Here is a 22676-nt window from a genome sequence, read left to right on the forward strand (position 1 = left end):
TGAGAAGCAGGATTCAGGATTCAGGATTCAGGAGTTTATTTGTATGCCGCCCTTTTCCCTGGGGGGACTCAGGGCGGCTCACATCCGAAAGGGAAAAGGGGAAACAGACAGCAGCTCTTGTGTTTGTGAAGCTGTGAGCTCTTGGAGATGGCAGGCATGGATGACTGGAAATCCCCAGAGAGTGGCAAATAAACAATCTTTACACCTGTAAAATCCAGGTGTGGAATCCTGCATGGTCAAAATAAAGGATGACTTCAACGGTGGGATTCAAATAATTTAACAACCGATTCTTTGCCCTAATGACCAGCTGAGTAAGCATGGCTCGGTGGTTATGTGACTGGGTGGGCGTGGCCAATTCAACGTCACTCACATCGATGGGCGCTTCGCCTTAGCTGTTACAATGAAATAAGGATTGACCAGAGAGGCAGTTTCTGTAAGCAGAGCAATAAAGATTAGGCTAGAAACAACACCAGAATGTTCTCTGCAATACGGGATTTTTAGCTGACGTTTACCAGGTTTCCACTATTTCCAGAAAATAATGTTTTCAGTGCAATGAGAACTAGTATGGTCCCAGCAATTATTGACCAGTGAGCCTAAAATGATAGTTAGAAAGATACCCTGTTTCCCCAAAAATAAGCCCTCCCCGAAAATATTGCAACATAGCAGCAGCTGTGAGCCGAGGTGGCGCAGTGGTTAAATGCAGCACTGCAGGCTACTTCAGCTGACTGCAGTTTTGCGGTTCGGCTGTTCAAATCTCACCGGCTCAGGGTTGACTCAGCCTTCCATCCTTCCGAGGTGCGTAAAATGAGAACCCAGATTGTTGTTGGGGGCAATACGCTGACTCTGTAAACCGCTTAGAGAGGGCTGAAAGCCCTATGAAGCGGTATATAAGTCTAACTGCTATTGCTCGCCACCTCCTGCACTTCAAAAATAATAAGACCTCTCTGAAAATAAGGCCAAGGGCTTATTTTTTTTGGGGGGGGTGTCAAAAGAATATAAGACCCTGTCTTATTTTCAGGGAAACACAGTATTAAAACAGATAATACAGGAATTTTTTTTACAAAATTTGCAAGCGGGAATATTTCAAACTATAATATCCATCAAAGAATATAGATTATTTAGCAATTGTGAGAATCATAGGAATTCTTCCATATACCTTGTTGCCTTCATTGAATGAGACTGTTTATTTTGCTTGGCTATATTTTTGTATTTAATGTGTGTTCAATATGCGCATATTGGAAATTTAAAAGGTGTCATTCAACCCAAGGAAGAGTAAGACTGACTTTGCACTTAAGTATGCCTTCAAAGAAAACACTTACTCTTCTGCCATTGCAAACACGTTGCCCAAAGAAATATAATTGCACAAGAGGTTTGCAAACTAGAAGTATTATGCTTAGACTTTTGTATGGAGAATTTAATGCTTTCAGTCCTTATCTTCCACTGGTATGAAACCACGGCTTCAAGATGCTCAAACCAAAGGAACTTGACTTGTATTTCCACCATTTCTCTAAAGAAGCTCCTGCATAATAGATCAAGGAAAACGAGATTAAGTAAGAATAAATGAATAATTGAACATTAATCGGGGATGATTCAGGGGTAATCCGAGCCTAATGAGGGCTGCATTTTTTATCTTGGAGAGACTGAAAGAAGAGACACAAGAGACCTAGTCACAGAGGTGAGTAAGCCCGCAGAAGAAACAGGAAGTGGACTTCTTTCACGGCTTGCCTGGAAGCTGAGGAGATGTGAAGCTCTGGAAAGAGCTCATAGAGTCTGTCTTCTGGGTCTTGTCCTGTGCATTGACATGGAGCAATGGATTATGGATTGGCAAAGAATATACAACTCAACAGCTTGCTGAAAGTCCTATATATCCTCCCAGCTGTGGTTTATGGTGAGTAACCTGTTAGCAATCTTACCAGGCCAGCTGCGATGCAAAAAATATGTATGTCCGCCTATGAAATAAGCAAAATATATTCCCTTTTTTGCTTGTGAGTCCCAGTGGTGGAACATTTAAAGGCGCAGCTTTACATGAAGATAATGGGCTTAGATGGAAGATTGTGTAAAGGTCAAAATTCCCCTTGCACATATGTGCTAGTCGTTCCCGATTCTAGGGAACTGTGCTCATCTCTGTTTCAAAGCCGAAGAGCCACCGCTGTCTGAAGACGACTCCGTAGTCATGTGGCCACCATGACTAAATGCCGAAGGCGCACGGAACGCTGTTCCCTTCCCACCAAAGTTGGTTCCTATTTTTCTCACTTGCATTTTTACGTGCTTTAGAACTGCTAGTTGGCAGAATCTGGGACAAGTAACAGGAGCTCACTCCATTACGTGGCACTAGGGATTCAAACGGCTGAACTGCTGACCTTTCTGATTGACAAGCTCAGCGTCTTAGCTACTGAGCCACTGCCTCCCTTATTGATTGGGTACCTTGGGCTGAATCTCAATTTTACCCATATGGTGATGGCTGCCTCCTGCTTGTATTTTCTTGAATTCTTCTCTTGTTGGTGAGTACTTCAACCTGGTTGTGATCTTGGCAGAGGACATGATTCTATCGCAAAAGTTGAGATTCGGCCCAGGGCACAACAGTTGTAGGGCAGAAGTCTAATCTGGTGTGCGTGCGTATGTGTGCCTCGTAGAAAGACTTGTAGAAAGCCTTTTTATTTATATTTGTAGTTATTGTGTAAGTATTATAGTTATTTATTTATCAAATTTGTAGAGCCGCCCATTTCACCAAATAAATTGCCCTGAGTGCTTTCCATGCCTCTTCCCCTAATTTATGTAGCTGTAAATGTAAATTTCATTAAACATTGTTTAAAATGCAAATGACGTAGCTTGCATTCATCAATACTTAAATATCTATGCTTTGGGTTTTTGTTTGTTTTTAATATGAATTTTCCTAATAGAGCCATTCTCTTTGGAGACAGTTTATTGTCTGCAATTTAATTTTGCTTTTGAGATGCTGTTAATTTCTTCAGACTTACTTTCTTTCTTTCTTTCTTTCTTTCTTTCTTTCTTTCCGAAGGAACAAACGATACTGGAGAACTTTAATGCTGGCATTCGCATCTCTAAAAATCCCTGTGAAAACAGAATGCCCTGGGAGGGAAGGAAGGAGAGAAGGAGAGAAGAAAGGAGGGAAGGAAGGAGGGAAGGAAGGAGAGAAGAAAGGGGGGAAGAAAGGGGGGAAGAAAGGAGGAAAGGAAGGAGAGAAGGAGAGAAGAAAGGAGGGAGGGAAGGGGGAAGGAGGGAGGGAAGGAAGGAGGGAAGGAAGGAGAGAAGGAGAGAAGAAAGGAGGGAAGGAAGGAGGGAAGGAAGGAAGAAGAAGTAGGATTGTTGTAAAATAAGATGGGTTTATAGGATGGTAAGAAAGCAACTTCAATTATATTGTCAACTGTAGGGGAGAAAAATTGTTACAAATACATATTATTAATAACAGTTATGAGATCATATAATTGTGAATGTATATATGAGAAATTTAAAAAAAAGAAAAAAGAAATTAGAATGCCCAAATTTGCTTCCCAATGAATTTGCAGCAGTTGCAAAGGGGCAGGATTTGTGCATGCCCCCTTTTCCTTTGCCTAAAACATCCAAATGTTAGCTGCTTTGGGTGATCCATCCTAACAGGTGTTGCTTTAAGATCAACAGCTGGAAAGGTTCCAGAATGATTAGAACCTCAATATCAGAAAATTTAACCTTCTAATAGCAGCTTCTCCAGGTTTCCATCGACTCCATCACATATATACACATACCCATATTTATTCATTTCTTCTTCATTGCCCAGTGTGTTCAAACCATTCTTCATTCTTTAGAATTCGGATAGATGGATGAAAACCAATCATGTCCAAATAAAAGACAACTTATACAGTAAGAACAAACCAGTTAAGTAAAACCTAATATCAACATATGAAAGTTTCCTGAAGGTGCATAAGATTATCAGATCAATCAGATGGGGATGATAGACTAAGCAAGGCTGGCTGAGAATTGTCCACATGTGGAGCAACACCCTGGACCAGATCAAAGATTTATATCTTTTGGTCCACAGGCACCAAGCAAATATTTTTTGGGAAACCTCTGTTTCCCAGCATACTTGTAGGGGTTTCCCCTTTTAAAAGTGGCTTAGAAATGAATAATAAAAGTAAATGTGTTGCTCTGTTTGCCTTCTCAAGAAATTGGTCTTTAGTACGTATGAAGCTCCTATCTTCTTAAACTGAATGAGAGGAGAGCCAACTGGCTTTTATTCATTAAAAAAAATCTGCTTATGAGTCATTGGAGAGGCCTGAAAGCTCAGCATTGATTGATCAGTTGAATGATTTATTTTATTTATTTTATTTTATTAATAAGATTTATAGGCCGCCCAATCCCGAGGGACTCCGGGCGGCTTACAACAAAGAGAAAAAAGAAATAATAAAAATAAAAGGCAGAAAATTAAAATTACCACACATACATTCGTTTTGATCGGGACTGGACCTCAACAGTGAGGTCAACAGCCCCAGGCCTGCCGGAATAGCCAGGTTTTAACAGCTTTCCTGAAGGCCATGAGAGTGGGTAAGGTCCGGATTTCTGGGGGTAGTTCATTCCAAAGGGTTGGAGCAGCCACAGAGAAGGCTCTCCTCCGGGGAGCCGCCAGCCGATATTGTCTGGCTGACGGCATCTGAAGGAGGCCCACCCTGTGGGATCTCACTGGCCGCTGGGAGGTATGTGGCAGTAGGCGGTCTCACAGGTATGCTGGCCCTAAGCCATGTAGGGCTTTAAAGGTAATAACCAACACCTTGAATTGCGTCCAGAGACCAATAGGTAGCCAGTGCAGCTCGCGGAAGATAGGTGTAACATGGGTGTACCTAGGTACACCCAGTATCGCTCGCGCGGCTGCATTCTGGACTAGCTGCAGTCTCTGAACACTTTTCAAGGGTAGCCCCATGTAGAGCGCGTTGCAGTAATCATTCATTCATTCATTCATTCATTCATTCATTCATTCATTCATTCATTCATTCATTCTTCCCCCAGGTCAGCTTCTCCCTTTGGAAGATGCAGACTATGATGAACAAGTGATCAAAGGGGTGCATAACCGCTCGGTGAGGTTGCCATGTGGTGACATAGTTCAACCCCTGGTTGTCTTCTGGAGTTTCACCAAACCCAGCTCCCTCATCCCCAGAGCTGTGGCCATCAGCAATGGCCTTGAGTCGAAGGTGGAGAAGGCCTCTGCCATTCTGGGGGAGATCAGTTTGAGGAACAGCACCTTAGAGATTAAGAAACTGCGACAAGCAGCTGAGGGACATTTCATGTGCCAAGCCATGTACGAAGTGGATGGAGAGATCAAAGTGGCTTATTCCTACATTGAGCTTCTCGTCTTGGGTAAGTCACAGCTTCTGAGTCCTAGTTTAATGCTTTCTGAGGAAATGGGGTGTTTCCCCAGAGATGAGATCCGAGTTGATTTCTTCGACTTGTCTTCTGATCTTGCAAACATGAAGAGGGACCAGGTTCAATGTGTTTGTCTCCCCATCATCCTGTCAGACCAGAGGTGGGTTCCTACCAGTTCGCACCTATTCGGTAGAACTGGTTCGTCAAATCTACCGAACCGGTTAGAAGAGGTTCCACCAGTGGACCCGGAAAGCAGGCCACACCTACAGAAGAGGTTCCAAAATTTTTTGAAACCCACCACTGGTCCTTGGATAAGGTGGTTCTGACAAGTGTCGTCGGCATCTTCATATCCGGTCATATGGGCGGAAAGCCACTCCCATCCGGTCACATGGGCGGAAAGCCACTCCCACAAAGGAGGCCACACCCACAGAGTAGGTTCGAACAATTTTTGAAACCCACCACTGTGTCAGACCCAAAGGAGTTCTTCCTGCTTCTACATAAAGACCCTCCATTCTAAGTAATCCATTCTTTGCTAAAAGGAAAGTTGCTTCTAGAGAAGATGGGTGGAAGGAAGGAAAGAAGAAAAGCAAGCAAGCAAGCAAGCAGGAAGGAAGGAATGAAGGAAGGAAAAGAGAGAGAGAAAGAAAAAAGGAAGGAAGGAAAAAGAAAGGAAAGAAAAAGAAAGAAGGAAGGAAGGAAGAAAAAAAGGAAGAAAGAAAAGAAAGAAAGAAAGAAAGAAAGAAAGCTCACCCTTTACAAAAGCAGAATGAAATTCACTAGATTTGGCCCTTATGATTGATAATGGCAAGCCTAATGAGGAAATTGTACAAAGTGGGCTATTAGCTCTTAATCCCATCCATGTTTCTTCTCTTACTAGCAAGGAACAGTGGCTCTTCCCATCTCCCCTGATATCCCTAAAAGCAACAGTTGAGTCATCCTGTAATCAGGTCGGCTGATGATGCAGGAATAAAACCTCTCTCCTTGCACAAACTGATCCAATTTGCTCTCTTTATGGTCTCAAGATACTCATAGCAAATCAGAATCCTGCCCCGGAATTCAAGGATGCCAGTGATGAAACATGTTAGGATGCAAACTCTACCCCTTTATGTACTTGTATAACAAATAGTCTAGTTAATCATTGGAATGTGCATTATGTTATTATAATGCACATTTTTCTTTTTGTTGATAGTGTCTTGTCTTGCTGGGGACACTCCACATGTGGCCATTGATAATCCATTCTGTTCCATTTCATTTGATCAATGATTTTCACACATGCCTACAAAAATTACTCCTTATTACTTTTTACATGGAAAACTCAACAAGTTTTGAGTTGGCTCCTTAATGCAAGAGTTTTGGATTTGCAAGTTCTCCAACTGAGGATCTTGTAGCAGAACCCAACTCTTCACTCTGGATCTCATATTCTTTGGCTGAGTCATTGCGCAATCAGGTCAGTTGATGATGCAGGAATCCATCCGGCGATCTGGGATCTAGAGCTAGCAACAGTAGGGCTTGTCATGTTTTGAATGGACAAAGATATGCATAAAACTCCACATGGGGCATGTCAACATATGGTGACCTTTCAAAATAAGAGCAGGAGAATCACCTCCCCTAAGAAATCAATTTGCCTCTTGAAGTATACCAGTTAAGGGGAGAAGATCTTTAGAAATTATGTTTATATATAGCACCACAGAGCAAAGAGTACAGTCACCATGTGCTTTACTGCTTAACTATTTTTAACTGTAACAGCAAAGAGGAAATTCTACTTAAAACAAAAGAGCAAAGAATATATACCATAGATCCAAACTTGTAAATACTACCATCTACTGGCTGAATACTCATGTAGTTGTTGCATAAAAATACATTCCAACAATGAATTCCCAAAAGGTCTATTGGAGAAACCCAATCTCAGTTTTCTTTCATCTTAACCTGAAATTTGGTGTAGGTCAAATGTTGTAAATAGCCTTTCAGTGTTGATGGTCCCTGGCCAGCTGTTCTTGCCCGTGATCACGTTGGTTAAATGCAAGTTACTAAAGCTCTTTGGCTGATGGAGGATTCTCTCTCCCAGGTATGTCATTCATCTCCAGCAAAGGTTCATCTTTGCCTTTGATCACAAGACAACTTGATTTGTTATTTTTCCTGGGGCAGTTAGCCTGGCGCTTTCAGCAGAGGGAGGGAGGCAAAGAACTCTTCGGTTGCCATGTTCAGATACTAAAAAAACTGCATTATTGGGGGGGGAGGGGAAACCCACCCAAGTCTGTGATTTCTACCTCTTGCCTGAACAGGCCACTGATGCTCTATATCAATGATGGCTAACCACTGTCATCATGTCCCGAAAGCAAAGTCATGTGATGCAAATCGTGTGTGCCTCCCCTGCACGTTCCCTTTGTGTCCCCTACCCCCCCGTGCACCCCCTCGCGCATACATGCACAATCCCTCTGTGTGCACCCCACCCCCAGCGTGTGTACTCTCCCCCCCCCCAATTTTTGGCTTCCAGGTTGGTGCAGGAGATCTTCCAGGACCAAAATGTGGTGTGTGTGTGTGTGGGGGGGCACTGCATAAGGCCCCAAAATGCAATGTGGGCATCTCCTGCGCATGCGCCTCATCCCCAAGCATTCACGGCAGTGACCTGAAGACCAGCTGGCTGGCAGGAGACACACATTTATGCGTGGTGAGCTGGGCTGGGGCATCGGCTGGCCCATAGAGAGAGCCCTGCATGCCACCTGTGGCACATATGCCATAGGTTCAGCATGATGGCTCTCTATATAGGTGTAACCAAAGGTCATCACGGACTTCAATCCATTCCATTTGTAATATAAGCCAGAATTAAATAACCTTTTTTACTACCAAATCTTTTAAATCCTTTCTCCCACTTGTTGTAGGGTGGGAGATTAAGTAAAATAGGTTCTTAAGCAAACTAGAATTTCAGTGCACTCATAATATTATTTTTTTTAAAAATTAGTCACCCAGCAGAAAAGTATTCAATCTTCAAATTATTTAAATTATGCTTAATTTAGTTTCAGAATTCTTGTCCAACTCTTCTTCCTCTCCACTTAAGGAAATTGGTTTGTTTAGCCCTGGAAGTAAACCAGAAACATGCATTATTTTCTTCCATTGTAACAAGTTCTTTAAGTCAGGGGTCTCCAACCTTGGCAACTTTAAGACTTGTGGACTTCAACTCCCAGAGTTCCTCAGCCAGCAAAGCTTTAAGTCATTGTTTCTCAGCCTTTCTGGGCAACTTTAAGGTGTGTGGATTTCAACACCCAGAAATCCCCAGCCAACATACATGCTAGGAATTCTGGGAGTTGTAGTCCATCCTGATTGAAGGTGCCAAGGCTGAGGATTACTGCTCTAAGTAATAGCCAGGGCAATGATAAAAACTGAACTTATGTTTATATATGATGAATTTGAACTTTTAGGCCAATAGTTGAACTGCCTGTGATTCTTTTTCCCCCAGTCCTAGTCAACAATTTTTTTTGAATTATAAAGTATTATAAAATACAAAATGCAAAGTAAATAGAAAAGTAGAGGGGGGGGAGGTAAGGACAAGTGAGTCTGACTGCTCTCAACATATACAATAATAAAGTTCCAAATTCTCCCCCAATTCTTTTTCCATTAAACCTAAGATAAAAAGTTCTGGCTTCATTTTTATCTCCCTTTTCAAAATGAATTGCCTGTGTTTCTGTTTTAGCTTGCACCTTGAATCTTTGGGTAGTTCCGTGGGTGATTTAAATCAATTCCCTAATCTGAAAAAAAAAAACCAATGCGGACTAGAAATGGATTTTTGTAGGCATGACTCATTCAGGTCATTCATGTTTCTTGACGTAAGGATGTCTCACTCTTCTTAACTTCTCAACTTTTCATTTGGTCTCCCCAGTCCCAGTTCCCAAGCCCTTTCTGCAGATTAACAATTCAACACCCGTGGAAGGCATGTCGGTTGTGATGATCTGCACCGTGAAAGAAGGGACACCTCCTATCACTTATTCTTGGCAACGCTACACGAACCGAGATGGCCTGGTAGTTCTGGCTGAAGCAGGGATGCATCTCTTAAACCTGGCCTCAGCAAACCGGACACACATGGGCTGGTACACCTGCGCAGCCCACAATGAGGTCAACAGCCAAACCAGTGATGGGATGTACCTTGACGTTATCTGTAAGCAACCGGTCAATAAGGCCAATTTTTCTATTTTTTGGGAAACTCTGTGTGCTGCCAATCAGATCGTAATCTTAGCAGAGAGTAGACCATTAAATAAAATAGATAATTCCTAGCGAAGCAGATGAGGTCAGATTTTTCCTATCTGGTTTACTTCCGTTGTATTGACTTGATTGAATAGGAATTTCAGCACGCATCAGAAATACACCTGACTGGGGAGATCAATCTTCCGTGACCTGACAAATGCACGCTCGACTAAAGCGCGCCGACAAAACCGCGGCGACAAAACCACAATGTCATCAACATGCCCACAACAGCGCGCCCAAAACAGCGCACCCACAACAGCGCGCCGACAGAAGCACGATTTAAGTTAAGGTAAGGGTTAGGTTCAGGGTTAGTTTTAGTTTTAAGGTTAGGTTCAGGGTTAGGTTTAGGGTTAGGTTCAGGGTTAGGTTTAGGGTTAGGTTCAGGGTTAGGTTTAGGGTTAGGTTCATGGTTAGGTTTAGGGTTAGGTTTAGGGTTAGGTTTAGGGTTAGGTTTAGGGTTAGGTTTAGGGTTAGGTTTAGGGTTAGGTTTAGAGCGCGCTTCTGTCAGCGCGCTGTTGTCGGCGCGCATCTGCACTCATTCGTTGGCGTGATTTAGAAGTCACGGTTTTGTCACCGCAGTTTCGTCGGGCGCGCTTTAGTCGAGCGCGCATTTGTCAGGAAACCCAATCTTCAGATGTTTAGTATCTCATCAACAGAAATGCCTTATTCAGATTGCATTCTATTAACTAGTTTAATCTTCCATAGACGGTCCAGATGAACCAGTGATCAGCATAGAGCCATTTGCAATTAACCAACATGGCTTCTCAGCCAATGAACAAGAAGAGGTGATTATGACCTGCCTAGCTTCTTCCAATCCTCCCAGTCACTACATTTGGTTCTACAACAGCTCTCAAGTCTATTCTGGACAGAAGTACGTGATTGCCAGAATCTCCCGGACTCAAACAGGCATCTATACTTGCCTAGCTCAGAATATGCACCTGAATACTCGGACTCAGGCCACTATTATCTTGACTGTCTATTGTAAGTTACCTTTACCTCTATTCACAGGCATGAGGTTTTAGCATGTTCTGTTGCTTCCTATCTCTCTATTTTTTTTAAATTCACTATTTCAAACATTACCATCCTGGCACAGCTGAAAAGATGCCAAAAGAAAAATGTCAACATAATCTGGGTGCCAAATATCAGTTCCAAAAGAAGGTGGTGATTTCCTCTTCTATCATGGTTTCCAATGCTGGTGTTTCAGTAGCAGCATTTTAGCTTCCCTTCTGAGAGAATGATAAACAATTCTTGTTCTGCACCCTGATTATTTCACTTTTCACTTGGCCCAGTCTATTATGTCTTGTTTCAACAGAGTCTGTTCTTTCTGGTGAAATTCTTCAAGAGAAATAAAAATGAAAGATTCCATGGATTTCTGTATGGAATAATCACAGAGAAGGAGGCCAACTTGCTAAAAGTATTAATAGAATAGGAAAGTAATCATGGACCAATGTTGCTTTTGTGTCTTGCAGCAAAACGCAACCAGATGATTTTCAAGTAGATCAAAGCAGGCTCTTTGTCGTGATATTTCTTGTCTGTGGACCATTGAAATATATGTTTGATAACAACATTGACCAAATTAACCTAGGACACTTCGAAACAAGGAACACCTCAAAGACCAACCTGCAAGAATCTTAGATTCCCTGAAATAATGTAGAGCCACTTAACCTCTGTACCATCATCTTCACATGATGCAGTTTTAGTTGGATGGTACCATAAAGAATTTGAGCTTTGGGGTGTGGGAGAAACTCATCTTCCTAATGTTTCTCTGCAAAATAAATAAATGTACAAATAAAATCATCTCCATATACACTATATTGCCAAAAGTATTCGCTCACAACTGATTCTGATTATTTGGATAGGTGAGCGAATACTTTTGGCAATGTAGTGTATATAGGAAACAATCTTATCTGAGATCAGGGCTAGCATTTACGTAGAACATTATTTCATTGAAGATATTGATCCAGAACTCAGCTCTTACAACTTTATAATGCATTTGTGTGATGCTATTGCACCGATGACTTCATTCTTAAGCAAGAAACAAATTAAGGTGAATGAAGGGATTCACAGAGATGCAAAACCAAAGAAATTCAAAGCTTAAGAAAAAATATGAGGTTGTCAAAATAGGAAGCCATAAATTATGAGTTTGCCCATATGACTCTCAGCTCCATGCTTTAGTAGTGCAACTACCAGTGGGAAAAATGTCAGGAGTGTGAAGGCAATAGTCCCCCCCCCCCCAAGCTTCTTTTCCCACCAAGGAACATCTTTAAGCAGGCAGTTGTCAACTTTTTCCCCCACGGCAAACGTTCTCTGCTTCTTCTAGCCATTTTTGAGACCAGTTCTGTCATCAAAGCTTTCCCCAGTATGCTAATGCAAAGAAATAGGCAAATATCTGCTATATCTCCTGCTCCTGGCCAAGGAGTCATGAGATTCTGAGCAGACAATGCATAAACTCTTGGTCAACCTTGGGTAGAAGTTGGCTTGCAAGAGCAATGATTTTGGGTGGGCACGGAGAACATGGACACAAACATCTTGTGGGTCAAACAAGCTTTTGTGTCTAATCCCAAAGCAGCAGGGATGGGACCCTGCTCTTCACCACCATCACCCTTTGGATAATGTTTTCCTCCATGGATGTTTCTGGCCCCTGTAAGTCCTCGTTGCTGTTGATATGATGTTTACCCTATGCACAGATCTGCCCAAGGGACAGCTCAACTGCATGTCGCTGCCCGCCTCCAGTTTCCAAGACCTTGCTCTGCATTGCTTATGGCCAGGGGGATTCCCTTCAGTGCACTTGCGCTGGGTAAAATCGAGGGCAGAAGAAACCGACACAGGAAGCTTCTCCAGAGCTGTTCAAATCCATCAGGGTGCAGATGTTCCCAATGGGACTTCCTATATCTGCCTGGCTTCCCATCCAGCACTGAGAAAGGATGCGGTTTGCAGGACCACTGTCTGTGAGTACCAGCCTTTTGCTATTCTAGAGACAGATGTTGAGGCTCCCAAAAGTTGAGGCTAAAGTACTAATTATGCTACAGCAACAATTCATGATTAATTAAACTTCTCTTTCTTTTCTTTTATTGAAATGCAACTATGGGGACATAGAACCCTGTGCAATTGGGATGGTTATAACCACCTTATACAAATTCAATACTTCAATATTCATGTCCAGATTTTTTCTTTCTTTCTTTCTTTCTTTCTTTCTTTCTTTCTTTCTTTCTTTCTTTCTTTCTTTCTTTCTTTCTTTCCTTCCTTCCTTCCTTCCTTCCTTCCTTCTTTCTTCCCTTCCTTCCTTCCCTCCTTCCTTCCTTCCTTCTTATATTTCACATTTCTGAATGCCCCTCTCCTTCAAAGAGGAGCTCTTTAGTTAAATCCCTAAAGAAAGTCATAATTCCTGTAAATCAAGTCATTATTATTTATGATAATAATTCTAGTTTACTAGCATTATTTATAACAAAAAGCCCTAATTATCTGGCGCACTATCATAAATTATATTGAGTTGTTGGATTTGTGATAATGTATGGGGCTTGTTAATTAGCTCTTATTTGTGAAAAGTTATCCAACTAATATTCATGATTATTAGGAAGCCTAGGAAGTGCGCAAAGGCAAAGCCGCCTCTGAAAGCTGATTAATGTATTTCAGGGGCTCCAAGCGGGAGCCTGGCCTGCAGTGTGGTAGCAACCAAACTGAACGAATTCCTCATGTTGACCTGTGACTGGCCAGGTGGAGAACCTCCGGTGACCCTCTGGTGGAGAGACTGGAGGCATCATGTGCTGGGAAGCATGAAATCATCACACCAGGTTTTCATCATGAAGCCCAATGCCACCCTTGGAGGCAAGACGTTCACCTGCATGGCTGCTCACCCTCTGTGGGCAAGAACCTCTGAGTGCCACATCCAGCTGGGTAAGCAGATAAATGTGGCTCAAGAAAAAATAATAGCAATAGCAATAGCAGTTAGACTTATATACCGCTTCATAGGGCTGAAAGCCCTCTCTAAGCGGTTTACAGAGTCAGCATATTGCCCCCACAGCCTGGGTCCTCATTTCACCCACCTCAGAAGGATGGAAGGCTGAGTCAACCCTGAGCCGGTGAGATTTGAACCGCCAAACTGCAGCTAACAGTCAGCTGAAGTAGATTGCAGTGCTGCACTCTAACCATTGCGCCACCTTGGCTCTAATAGGGTCAATGGAGGATTGACTGGCTCATCAGAGTGGGAAAGACATCGTTCCATCAAGTTTACCTGTCCCAAGCTGATCCCTTCCTCCATGTCTCTTTTTTTTGTTGTTGTTGTTAGTTGCGAAATCGTGTCCAACCCATCGCGATCCCCATGGATAAGGTTCCTCCAGGGCTTCCTGTCCTCTACCATCATCTGGAGTTCATTTAAGCTCACAGCTACTGCTTCGGTGACTCCATCCAGCCACCTCATTCTCTGTCATCTCCTTCTTCTTTTGCCCTCAGTCTTTCCCAGCATGAGGCTCTTCTCCAGGGAGCCCTTCCTTCTCATTAAGTGGCCAAAGGATGTGTCTTTATTCAGTTACAAACAAATTATGTAATGGAATTGTCCTTTGGTCCTATAATTGGCCTTCCCAGCCAAGAAGGAAGAGCCATCTTAGATCTTGGGCTCTTCCTTCTTGACTTTTGGGGCTGATCAGCCATTTTGAGACACATGCAGAACTCCTTTTGCAACATGGCTGCCACTGGGCAATGCTGCAAAAGCAAAAATGTATGAGGTTGTTCCCAGGTGTTAAATATTCATGAGCCATGTAAATTAGGCTCAGTCTGTTATAATTCATTCAGCACCTTCCTGAAGGCCAGCAACAGCCTGCTGCTTCCTGATTGGTCGGGACGCAGCAGGAGCTGTTGCCGGCCGAAAGTTACTTTTGATTGGACCAGGACTTGACAGCAGTTGCTGCCCAAGTCCCGGGTTCCTATTGGTTGTTCGGTTAATATAAATACCTTGGCGCGCACCGCGCCCATTTGAATCGCTGTCATCGTAGTCTGTAAATAAAGAAGTTATTGTTGCTGTTACCCTGGTTGTCGCGTCCCTCCTTCCAGACTTAACACTGGCACCGAGGATGGGATCTGCGATTCCGCGACGCTAGGGTGAAAAGAGAGAGAGAGGGGTTAGTTAGCTGCCACCGCCTCAGGCAGGCAACGAACGCTGCTCGGAAGAAAGAAGAAAATTTTTTTCCTCCCCCTCATCCATCTCTCTCGCCGCCGAGACTGTGCCAAGATGACTTCTGTGCTCCCTCCGTTCGCCCCCTTTGGTTCTGCCGGAGAATCCTGGGAGGGGTTTATGGAGAGGTTTGAATGCTATTTGATAGCATCAAAAAACCAGGCACAGACTGAGGAAGAGAAATGCAGCTTCTTCCTCTCCTGTTGCGAACCCACAATGTTCGCCTCGGCAAGAGCCCTGGCCGCCCCGAGGCCAGCGTACAAGCTGGGGTGGGACGAACTGATGTCATAACACCAACCTCTTTCTTTAGACCAGCCCACCTCAATGCTGTTTACATCTCAGTGTATTATTTGTTTGCTTCCTGTTGGGACGGTAGATGTGCTTCAGGCAAAGCTTCCACCTGGATGTTGAAGGCCCAGAGCCTTCATGGAGTGATGGAAAAGGTCCCAATCTAGTTACTGCTCTCCTTCAAGCTGTTGGTTTTGAAAGTTGCTTTTATTCTGTTTTGTTTTACGCACAGAACCCCCCAGGATTACGGTGCAACAGTCCCAGGTGTCGTTGTTTGAAGGCAGCGAGGTCCAATTGGCCTGCTTCCTCCAAGGTGCCTATTTGGGCTCTGAAGTCTTCTGGTACAATAATAAGAACCAGCCCATTACAGCAAGCACTAGGAAATACCACCTGCAGCAGGAGAATACGTGGTTTAATTTGACTCTCCAGGACACCGAATGGATACGGGACAGTGGCACCTACCGTTGTGCTGCCATCAACGCTGTGGGCAACGCCTCTGCCACCATCAGCCTCCAGGTAAAAAGTAAGTGGAATAACAAAATAATAGCGTTGGAAGGGACCTTGGAGGGCTTCGAGTCCACCCCTTGGATCATTTCATACTATACGATTCCAGACAAATGGTCGTCTAATCTCTTCTTAAAAACCTCCAGCGTTGGAGCATTCACAACTTCTGGAGGCAAGCTGTTCCACTGATTAATTGTTCTCTTAGGACATTTCTCCTCAGTTCTAGGTTGCTTCTCTCCTTGATTAATTTTCATCCATTGCTTCTTGATGGGTACCACAAAACTCCTTTCGATCTCTCAAACCCGGGAAGCACAAATCCATGAAGTGGGAATCCACGCTTGTTCTACAGTTCCTCCAAGTTTTCTTCCCCTGTGAAAAGAAGGATCCTGATTTTATGACTTCTTCTTATTAAAGTAGGATGTAAAGTGAGATTTGGACGTTAAGTGTGAAACCTACTGGGTCAGGCTGGACAGCCTCTCGGGGCCCCTTTACTTCTATATTAAAAAGCCACATAGGCAGAGCTGCAGCTTGCAAAAGAGCAGGAAGCAAGGGCCTAACCACAGGATGTTCTAGCCAACGTCCCTATGTCAAAACCTATGTCAAAAGTCCAAACCACAAGGTTCAATTAAAGTTCGTTAATGACACGTAATCCATACCTGTAACAAAAGGAGAAGTAAGACCCCATCTCCTTATAAGGCTTTCTCCTCAAGGTAACCACTAAGAAATGTGTTAAGTATTTTCATGTTGCAATGCTTTTGAGAATGTATAAGAACGCGTGCTTCGATAATGAAGGTTGTTCAGAACTTGCAATGCTAAGCCATGGGCTAGCTTTCTGAACCTGGCTGCCAAATAAACTTTTCCTGTATCCTGAGAAGAGTATTCGGAGACTTCAACTCGTCCAGAACGCAGCCGCGCGAGCGATTGTGGGTGCACCTCGGTACACCCACGTTACACCTATCCTCCGTGAGCTGCACTGGTTACCGATTAGTCTCCGGATACGCTTCAAAGTGCTAGTCATAACTTATAAAGCCCTTCATGGTATTGGATCTGGGTACTTGAGAGACCGCCTGCTGCCAATTACCTCCCACAGACCCATTAGATCTCACAGGGTTGGCCTCCTCCGGGTGCCATCTATCAGCCAATGCCACCTGGCTATTACCTGGGGGAGGCCCTTCTCTGTGGCAGCTCCGGCCCTCTGGAATGAACTCCCCGCAGGGATTCGGACCCTCACCTCTCTCCAGGCCTTCCGAAAAGCCGTCAAAACCTGGCTTTGCCGGCAGGCCTGGGGGTGATGAGTTCCCTCCCCTCTCGACATGTATGGTTGTGCGACTGTTGTCTACTTTTATTATTTGTATTTTGTCTTTTTATGTTCCCCTTTTTTCCCCCCCTTGAATTGTTCGCCGCCCTGAGTCTTCCCGGAGAAGGGCGGCATACAAATAATACAATACAATACAATACAAGTCTAAAGCCTGTCATTTTCTGCAACATTATGATTTTGATTTTTTTTCCCTGCAGTAATTTCTGCCAACGATTGTACTTTATTGCCATGTGGTAGAGAGGGGGATCCTGGCACTTGTTTTTCTCTGTTATGCCTTTGATTCCCAAATTAAACATGCCCCGTGAACAGGGAGGGTCTTCTGAGAATGCAAATTTGTAAACAAGCAGCAATTATACATGCCTTTTCTTTTCTTTGCAGAATATCCCAAGCCACCCAATGTGACAATCAGCAGACTGATGTACACTCGCCCACGTACAGAGGTGGAACTGGAATGGGAAACTCGAGGCTCGGGAAACCTGACTGGCTTTGTAGTCCAGAGAAGAGAAGCCAAAAAGACCGGTCCAAAGCAGATGGCCAGCAGCTGGGAAACGGTGGCCAACAACATTGACCCTGATGTCCGTGGCCGAAAACTGGGTGGCCTGGATCCTGCAGTGGCCTATGCTTTCCGGATCCTTGCAGTCAACCATCGCACTACCGGGCATCCTTCTGAAGTGAAGACCCCAGGTGCATTCGAGTGGCTAACTATACTGAACCCATCCAGACACGTATGGAAAAAAAAACCAGCTGTTTTGGAAGGTTTCCTTCTGAAGGAAGAGGTGACAGTTGAGCATTTAGATGAGAGGATCAGGCCTGCTCCACTCTGCATGCAGGAGATAGTGGACTTCATTTCATTTATTGAATTTCTAGGCCGCCCAATCCCGAAGGACTCCGGGCGGCTTACAGAAATGAAAATATTAAAAAAGAATTTAAAAACAATAGGACACAACAAAGTTAAAAAAAAGCACAACATACACCCAATCAGAGGGGGGGGGGGCTGGACCTCAGTCAAGAGGTCAACGGCCCCAGGCCTGCCGGAAAAGCCAGGTTTTAATAGCTTTATGGAAGGCCATGAGAGTGGGTAGGGTCTGGATCTCTAGGGGTAGCTCATTCCATAGGGCCGGAGCGGCAACAGAGAAGGCCCTACTCCTAGGCGTCGCCAGCCGGCATTCTCCCGCTGAAGGCACCCGGAGAAGGCCCATCCTGTGCGATCTTATTGGTCTAAGGGAGGTATATGGCAGAAGACGGTCTCGCAGACTTCATAGGGGATGCCAGAAAGAAGAGCAAGTTGTATATATGTGCAGTCTATAGGCCCACCTCTTTCTCTATGAGACCTTGTGAGGTAGTATGATGTAATTATGGTTAATTATAATGAGTTGGATAATTAGGGCTGTATGATAAATTGTGATAAGGTGCATGACTCAGGGCTAATGATAATGAATTCTAGTCCCACCTTAGGGATAAAAGTCAGCTAGGTGACTTTGGGCCAATCACCAGGAGACGGTGAGTTCTAGTCCCATCTTAGCCATGAAAGCCAGCTGGGTAATTTTGGGCCAATCACTCTCTCTCTCAACCCAACTCACAAGGTTGTCATTGTGGGGAAAACAGCAGGAGGAAGGCGTGTTGTATTGTTTGTCTCCTTGAATTATTTACAAAAATGACAAAGGCGGGGAGTAAATAAAGAAAATAATGAGCGCCTCCTTGTCCCTTCTCCTTGTCAAAGCCTGGGCTGCCTCAGTTCTTGGAAACCCCCTTCCTGAATAGATAGTTCTGAGCTAACTAGGAAAATATGGCTGACTTGATGCAAGGCAACATTCCCTATTCAGTCCAAAGTGCTCTTCAATTTGAAACAACTCTCACAATTACTACTACAAAAGGGTGATGGGGATAATGGTGATGTTAGAATGACCAGAAAGAACCATGTCTGCCATTGCTTCTTCCAGAACACTGTCCTGAGTCTCTCTCTGCTTTCTAGTGTGCTCCTCTACTTCTGCATTTGATGTGCCTCAGCTACTCCTGTGTTCATCTTGCATGAGATCTGCAGACCTAAGTTGTCTGGGTAGTTACACACCAGTCTCAAGGTTGGGACCAGGATGAGAGGTGCGAAGAGATGAACTTCAACAGGATTTTCATCTCTGTGTGACGTCAATTCTTAACAGCATGGTGAAGTTCACCTTTCCTTCTCGGCATTCTTCTTCTTTTTTGGAGAAATGTACTTCACTTTCTTGGAATGTGCTACTGGGCTCTTTACAAAACAATCTCCAGGCTTGCTCTCCTAGTTGTATTGAAAAAAAAATCTCTGCCCAGGTTGACTGATTTGTGTTCTTGCTATAAGATTAGCCAAATATAAAGAAATGAAAGTTCCTTACGCAGCAGAAAAGACCTGGCCTCTTGATCAGATGAGTATTAACGATTGAGTCTTTTTTTTATCTTACTGTGAATTAATAAGCACATGGGAACCCTGATTTATGAAGAGTAACCATTTCCTAGAACAGGGGTGCCAAACTCAAGGCCTGGGGACTGGATCTGGTCCATGGGGTACTTAGATCTGGCCGCGGGGCCACCCTGGAAACAGTGAAGGAGCAGCCTGTGGTGCTTTTGCCAGCAAAAAAAGGCTCCCAATCTCCATTTTCGGCTGCCCCGGTCTCCTGCAACCATCTGCCAGTGAAAACAGAGCTTGGGACAGCCCTCCCGAGCTCCATTTTCACTAGCAGAGGGTTGCAGGAGGCCGGGACAGCTGAAAACGGAGCTCCGAAGCCTGTTTTCTCTGACAAAGCGTTCAGGCCACTCCAGGTGCCCCCAACAGGAATGACATAGATCTGGCCACTGCCACCCCAGCTCCCCAAGGTCAAACGCAATCCTGATGTGGCCCTCAATGAAATTGAGTTTGACACTCCTGTCCTAGAGGGGAAAATGTACAAAATTCAATCTGTAATTGCGTAGAAATTCCAGGCGCCCTGAACACTGTTATGTGGACAATTAGCAGGTGGCACCCGTGTCATTATGACCTGGTTGGAAGAGAACAGGAATGTCAGCAATATTCCCTCTTCTTGATGTGGCATTTCCTTCCGTGGCCAAGATCTGTCCTGCAGAAGATCTGTCCTGCAGAAGCAGGATTTGATCAGGCAGCACAAGAGCAGAATTGCCTGTTTTGCTGACCTCAAAGTCATCTCGGTGATCTTGAGCGAACGCTGCCCTATTCAAACAAAGATGGCCGCCTCGTCCTTTCTCCTCATAAGGGCAGCAGCTGTTGCAACAAGCAAGACTGAGCGAGGTTTGGGAAGAGCCTTCGGAAGGTGCAAAGCAAATCGAAATGCTCAAGAAAAACAAGCAAAGTCTTCTCTTGGAAAAACGGAGGCGATTGGAAACAGATGCGGGGTGGAAGATCGCTCGGAGACCTGAAAGGCCAGAGAAGAGTTTGTGTAAAGCCTCATTGAGGGTTTCCTTTGGCAGAGAAAGAATCGTCCCAAAATGCAGAGTTGCCGAGGGCCAGAACGACTTGTTAACACGAGAGATCCGTAATTGGATCTCCTGATATTTTAAGGAAATAACCATCTTTAAAATTAGCTGCAGGCAGAAGAGGGGAACAATTTAATCAGGACAGAGACCTTTCCTTAACCCCATTCCCTTTTGACATTGCCCCAAACCGCTTCCTTCCTTAAAAGCTTTAATCTCCTTGCCCAGGAATGGAGAGTGGGGTGGGGAGACCTCCACCCACCCCCACTCAGGAGTCTCCATGTGGCCCATTTTGGATGCCAGGTAAGTGCAGGGCCCACACGGAGGCTCAGGGAGGGTGAAAAACGGGAGGCTCCAGAAGGCCAGCAATGGGCACGATTCCAGCCTCTGGGGAGCCTCCAGACCTCGGGGGAGGCTGTTTTCGCCCTCCCGGAGGCTCAAAGAAAACCTCTGGAGCCCAGGAAGGGCAAAAATGGCCCCCATGCCATGGTGCAGGAGGCCGACTAGGCCAGAGGTAGTCAACCTTTTTATACCTACCGCCCACTTTTGTATCTCTGTTAGTAGTAAAATTTTCTAACCGCCCGCCGGTTCCACAGTAATGGTGATTTCATAAAGTAGGGAAATAACTTTACTTTATAAAATTTATAAAGCAGAGTTACAGCAAACCCCTACCGCCCACCACGAAAGCTGGAACGCCCACTAGTGGGCGGTAGGGACCAGGTTGACTACCACTGGACTAGGCCATGTCTACCATGGCCATGGCCACTCATCAACTCGGCAGATAACCCCTTGCTAAAAGTTTTGAAGCCCACCCCTGGATCAAGTGCCTTGATAATGGTTTGCCAACAGGGCTTCTCGGTTCAGACAATCACAACCTTCACACCTAGTAAAGGTGGTTTCTAAAGCAGACCAACAGTAGGGCTATTTCATGCACAGGGTCAAGCTAACCTCAAGGAAACAGCAAACCCAAAGTAATTATCCGATTGTATTCTATACAATCGTTTACTACATATATTCTCAGGAAAGATGACATTTCTTTATGCTTGAAGGTGAAGGAAGTTACAAAAAAAACCCATGCTAAAATCTGGCAAACACACCAGGAAGCTATTGCAGGAAGTATAATCCCATGGACAGTTTATTGGTGCCTGCAATGAACCCTGTCTTAAATGAACTGTATAATTTTAATTTTTTTTAAAAAAATTAAGGGCAAGCTATGGTGCTGGCATGCTGAAAAGTGGATATTCATTTCCAAGGTGGCTTCTGAGGCCGACATGATTCCTATCAGTTTCTTAGAACATAAGAATGGTAGCTGTTGGTAACCCCCGGAGCTTTGTTCCGAAGTGAATCTATCTGAAAATTGAAGATGTTGAAGTATTAGAAGACATGGTTGACTCCGTAGTGGGTCATCCTTTGCCTTCTGATAAATAAATATCCTCCAACTAATCCACCTTGGCAGACATTGTATAAACAACCTCATGGAGCTCAAACTATTGTTTTCCAGAACCTTCCTCTTAAAAGAATGAAGCAGATGTGCCTCAGCGCCTATCAACTTCTAGCCAGATGGTGGATTTGATGAGCTGAGCATCAACCCATCTGGAAATCACTGGGCAAGGGAAGGAGGGGCTAAAATAACAGAGAGCACATCTGGCACATCGTTCTCCAACGCCTTGAAGATCTGGCCCTGGTGGAACTCCACTGCCTTCATCTACTGTTTCTTCTCTCTTGCAGCTGATCCTCCTTTCAATGCATATCCTGTGGTGATCGCGGCTGCTCTGTCAGGAATGGTGGTGGCAACCGTCATCTCTCTCCTAGTTTTTCAATACATTGTTCGGAACCGGGAGAATAATCCAAGTGAGTGTGGGGGCAATCGGCAGCTCGGTTATGGGATCTGTGGAAATCCTTCCTTAAGTTTTTTTTTTTTCAAGGACAAAAAGTCAGGCTCTTGTTGAGTCCCCCACTCATCTTCCTGGGAAGTCATTTCAGTGGTTGTCTCCTTACTTTAGTTCTGCCAGCAGGCGAAAGATTCTGAGATGGCTAGGGTTATGTTTCTCTTCGCATTAGTAAGTTTTGTGCGCTAAAGACCATATGATCAAGCAGTGATAGATAGAAATAGCACTTAGGTTTATATACCGCTTCACAGTGCTTTTACATCCTTCTTTAAGCGGTTTACAGAGTCAGCGCATCGCCCCCAACAATCTGGGTCCTCATTTTACTGACCTAGGAAGGATGGAAGGCTGAGTCAAACTTGAGCTGGTCAGGATCGAACTCCTGGCAGTCAGCAGAGTTAGCCTGCAATACTGCATTCTAACCACTGGGCCACCACACTTCTTGCATGAATATTGAAGAGATCACTAAAGT

The 22676-nt window shown here is 44.4% G+C and overlaps 1 protein-coding gene across 1 annotated transcript in view; it reads left to right on the top strand.

Moving 5' to 3' along the window:
* The first annotated feature begins 1809 nt into the window (after positions 1–1809).
* Positions 1810–22676, top strand: part of VSIG10L2 (V-set and immunoglobulin domain containing 10 like 2) — a 26079-nt gene continuing 5212 nt past the window's right edge. Inside the window, exons 1-8 of the mRNA XM_032228759.1 lie at positions 1810–1888; positions 4999–5346; positions 9227–9502; positions 10294–10569; positions 13303–13482; positions 15276–15566; positions 17244–17549; positions 22047–22169. Coding sequence (XP_032084650.1) covers positions 1810–1888; positions 4999–5346; positions 9227–9502; positions 10294–10569; positions 13303–13482; positions 15276–15566; positions 17244–17549; positions 22047–22169 — 1879 coding nt within the window. The remainder of the gene's footprint in view (positions 1889–4998; positions 5347–9226; positions 9503–10293; positions 10570–13302; positions 13483–15275; positions 15567–17243; positions 17550–22046; positions 22170–22676) is intronic.

This window comes from Thamnophis elegans, chromosome 13 (assembly GCF_009769535.1).
Source record: "Thamnophis elegans isolate rThaEle1 chromosome 13, rThaEle1.pri, whole genome shotgun sequence".
NCBI classification, from domain to species: domain Eukaryota; kingdom Metazoa; phylum Chordata; class Lepidosauria; order Squamata; family Colubridae; genus Thamnophis; species Thamnophis elegans.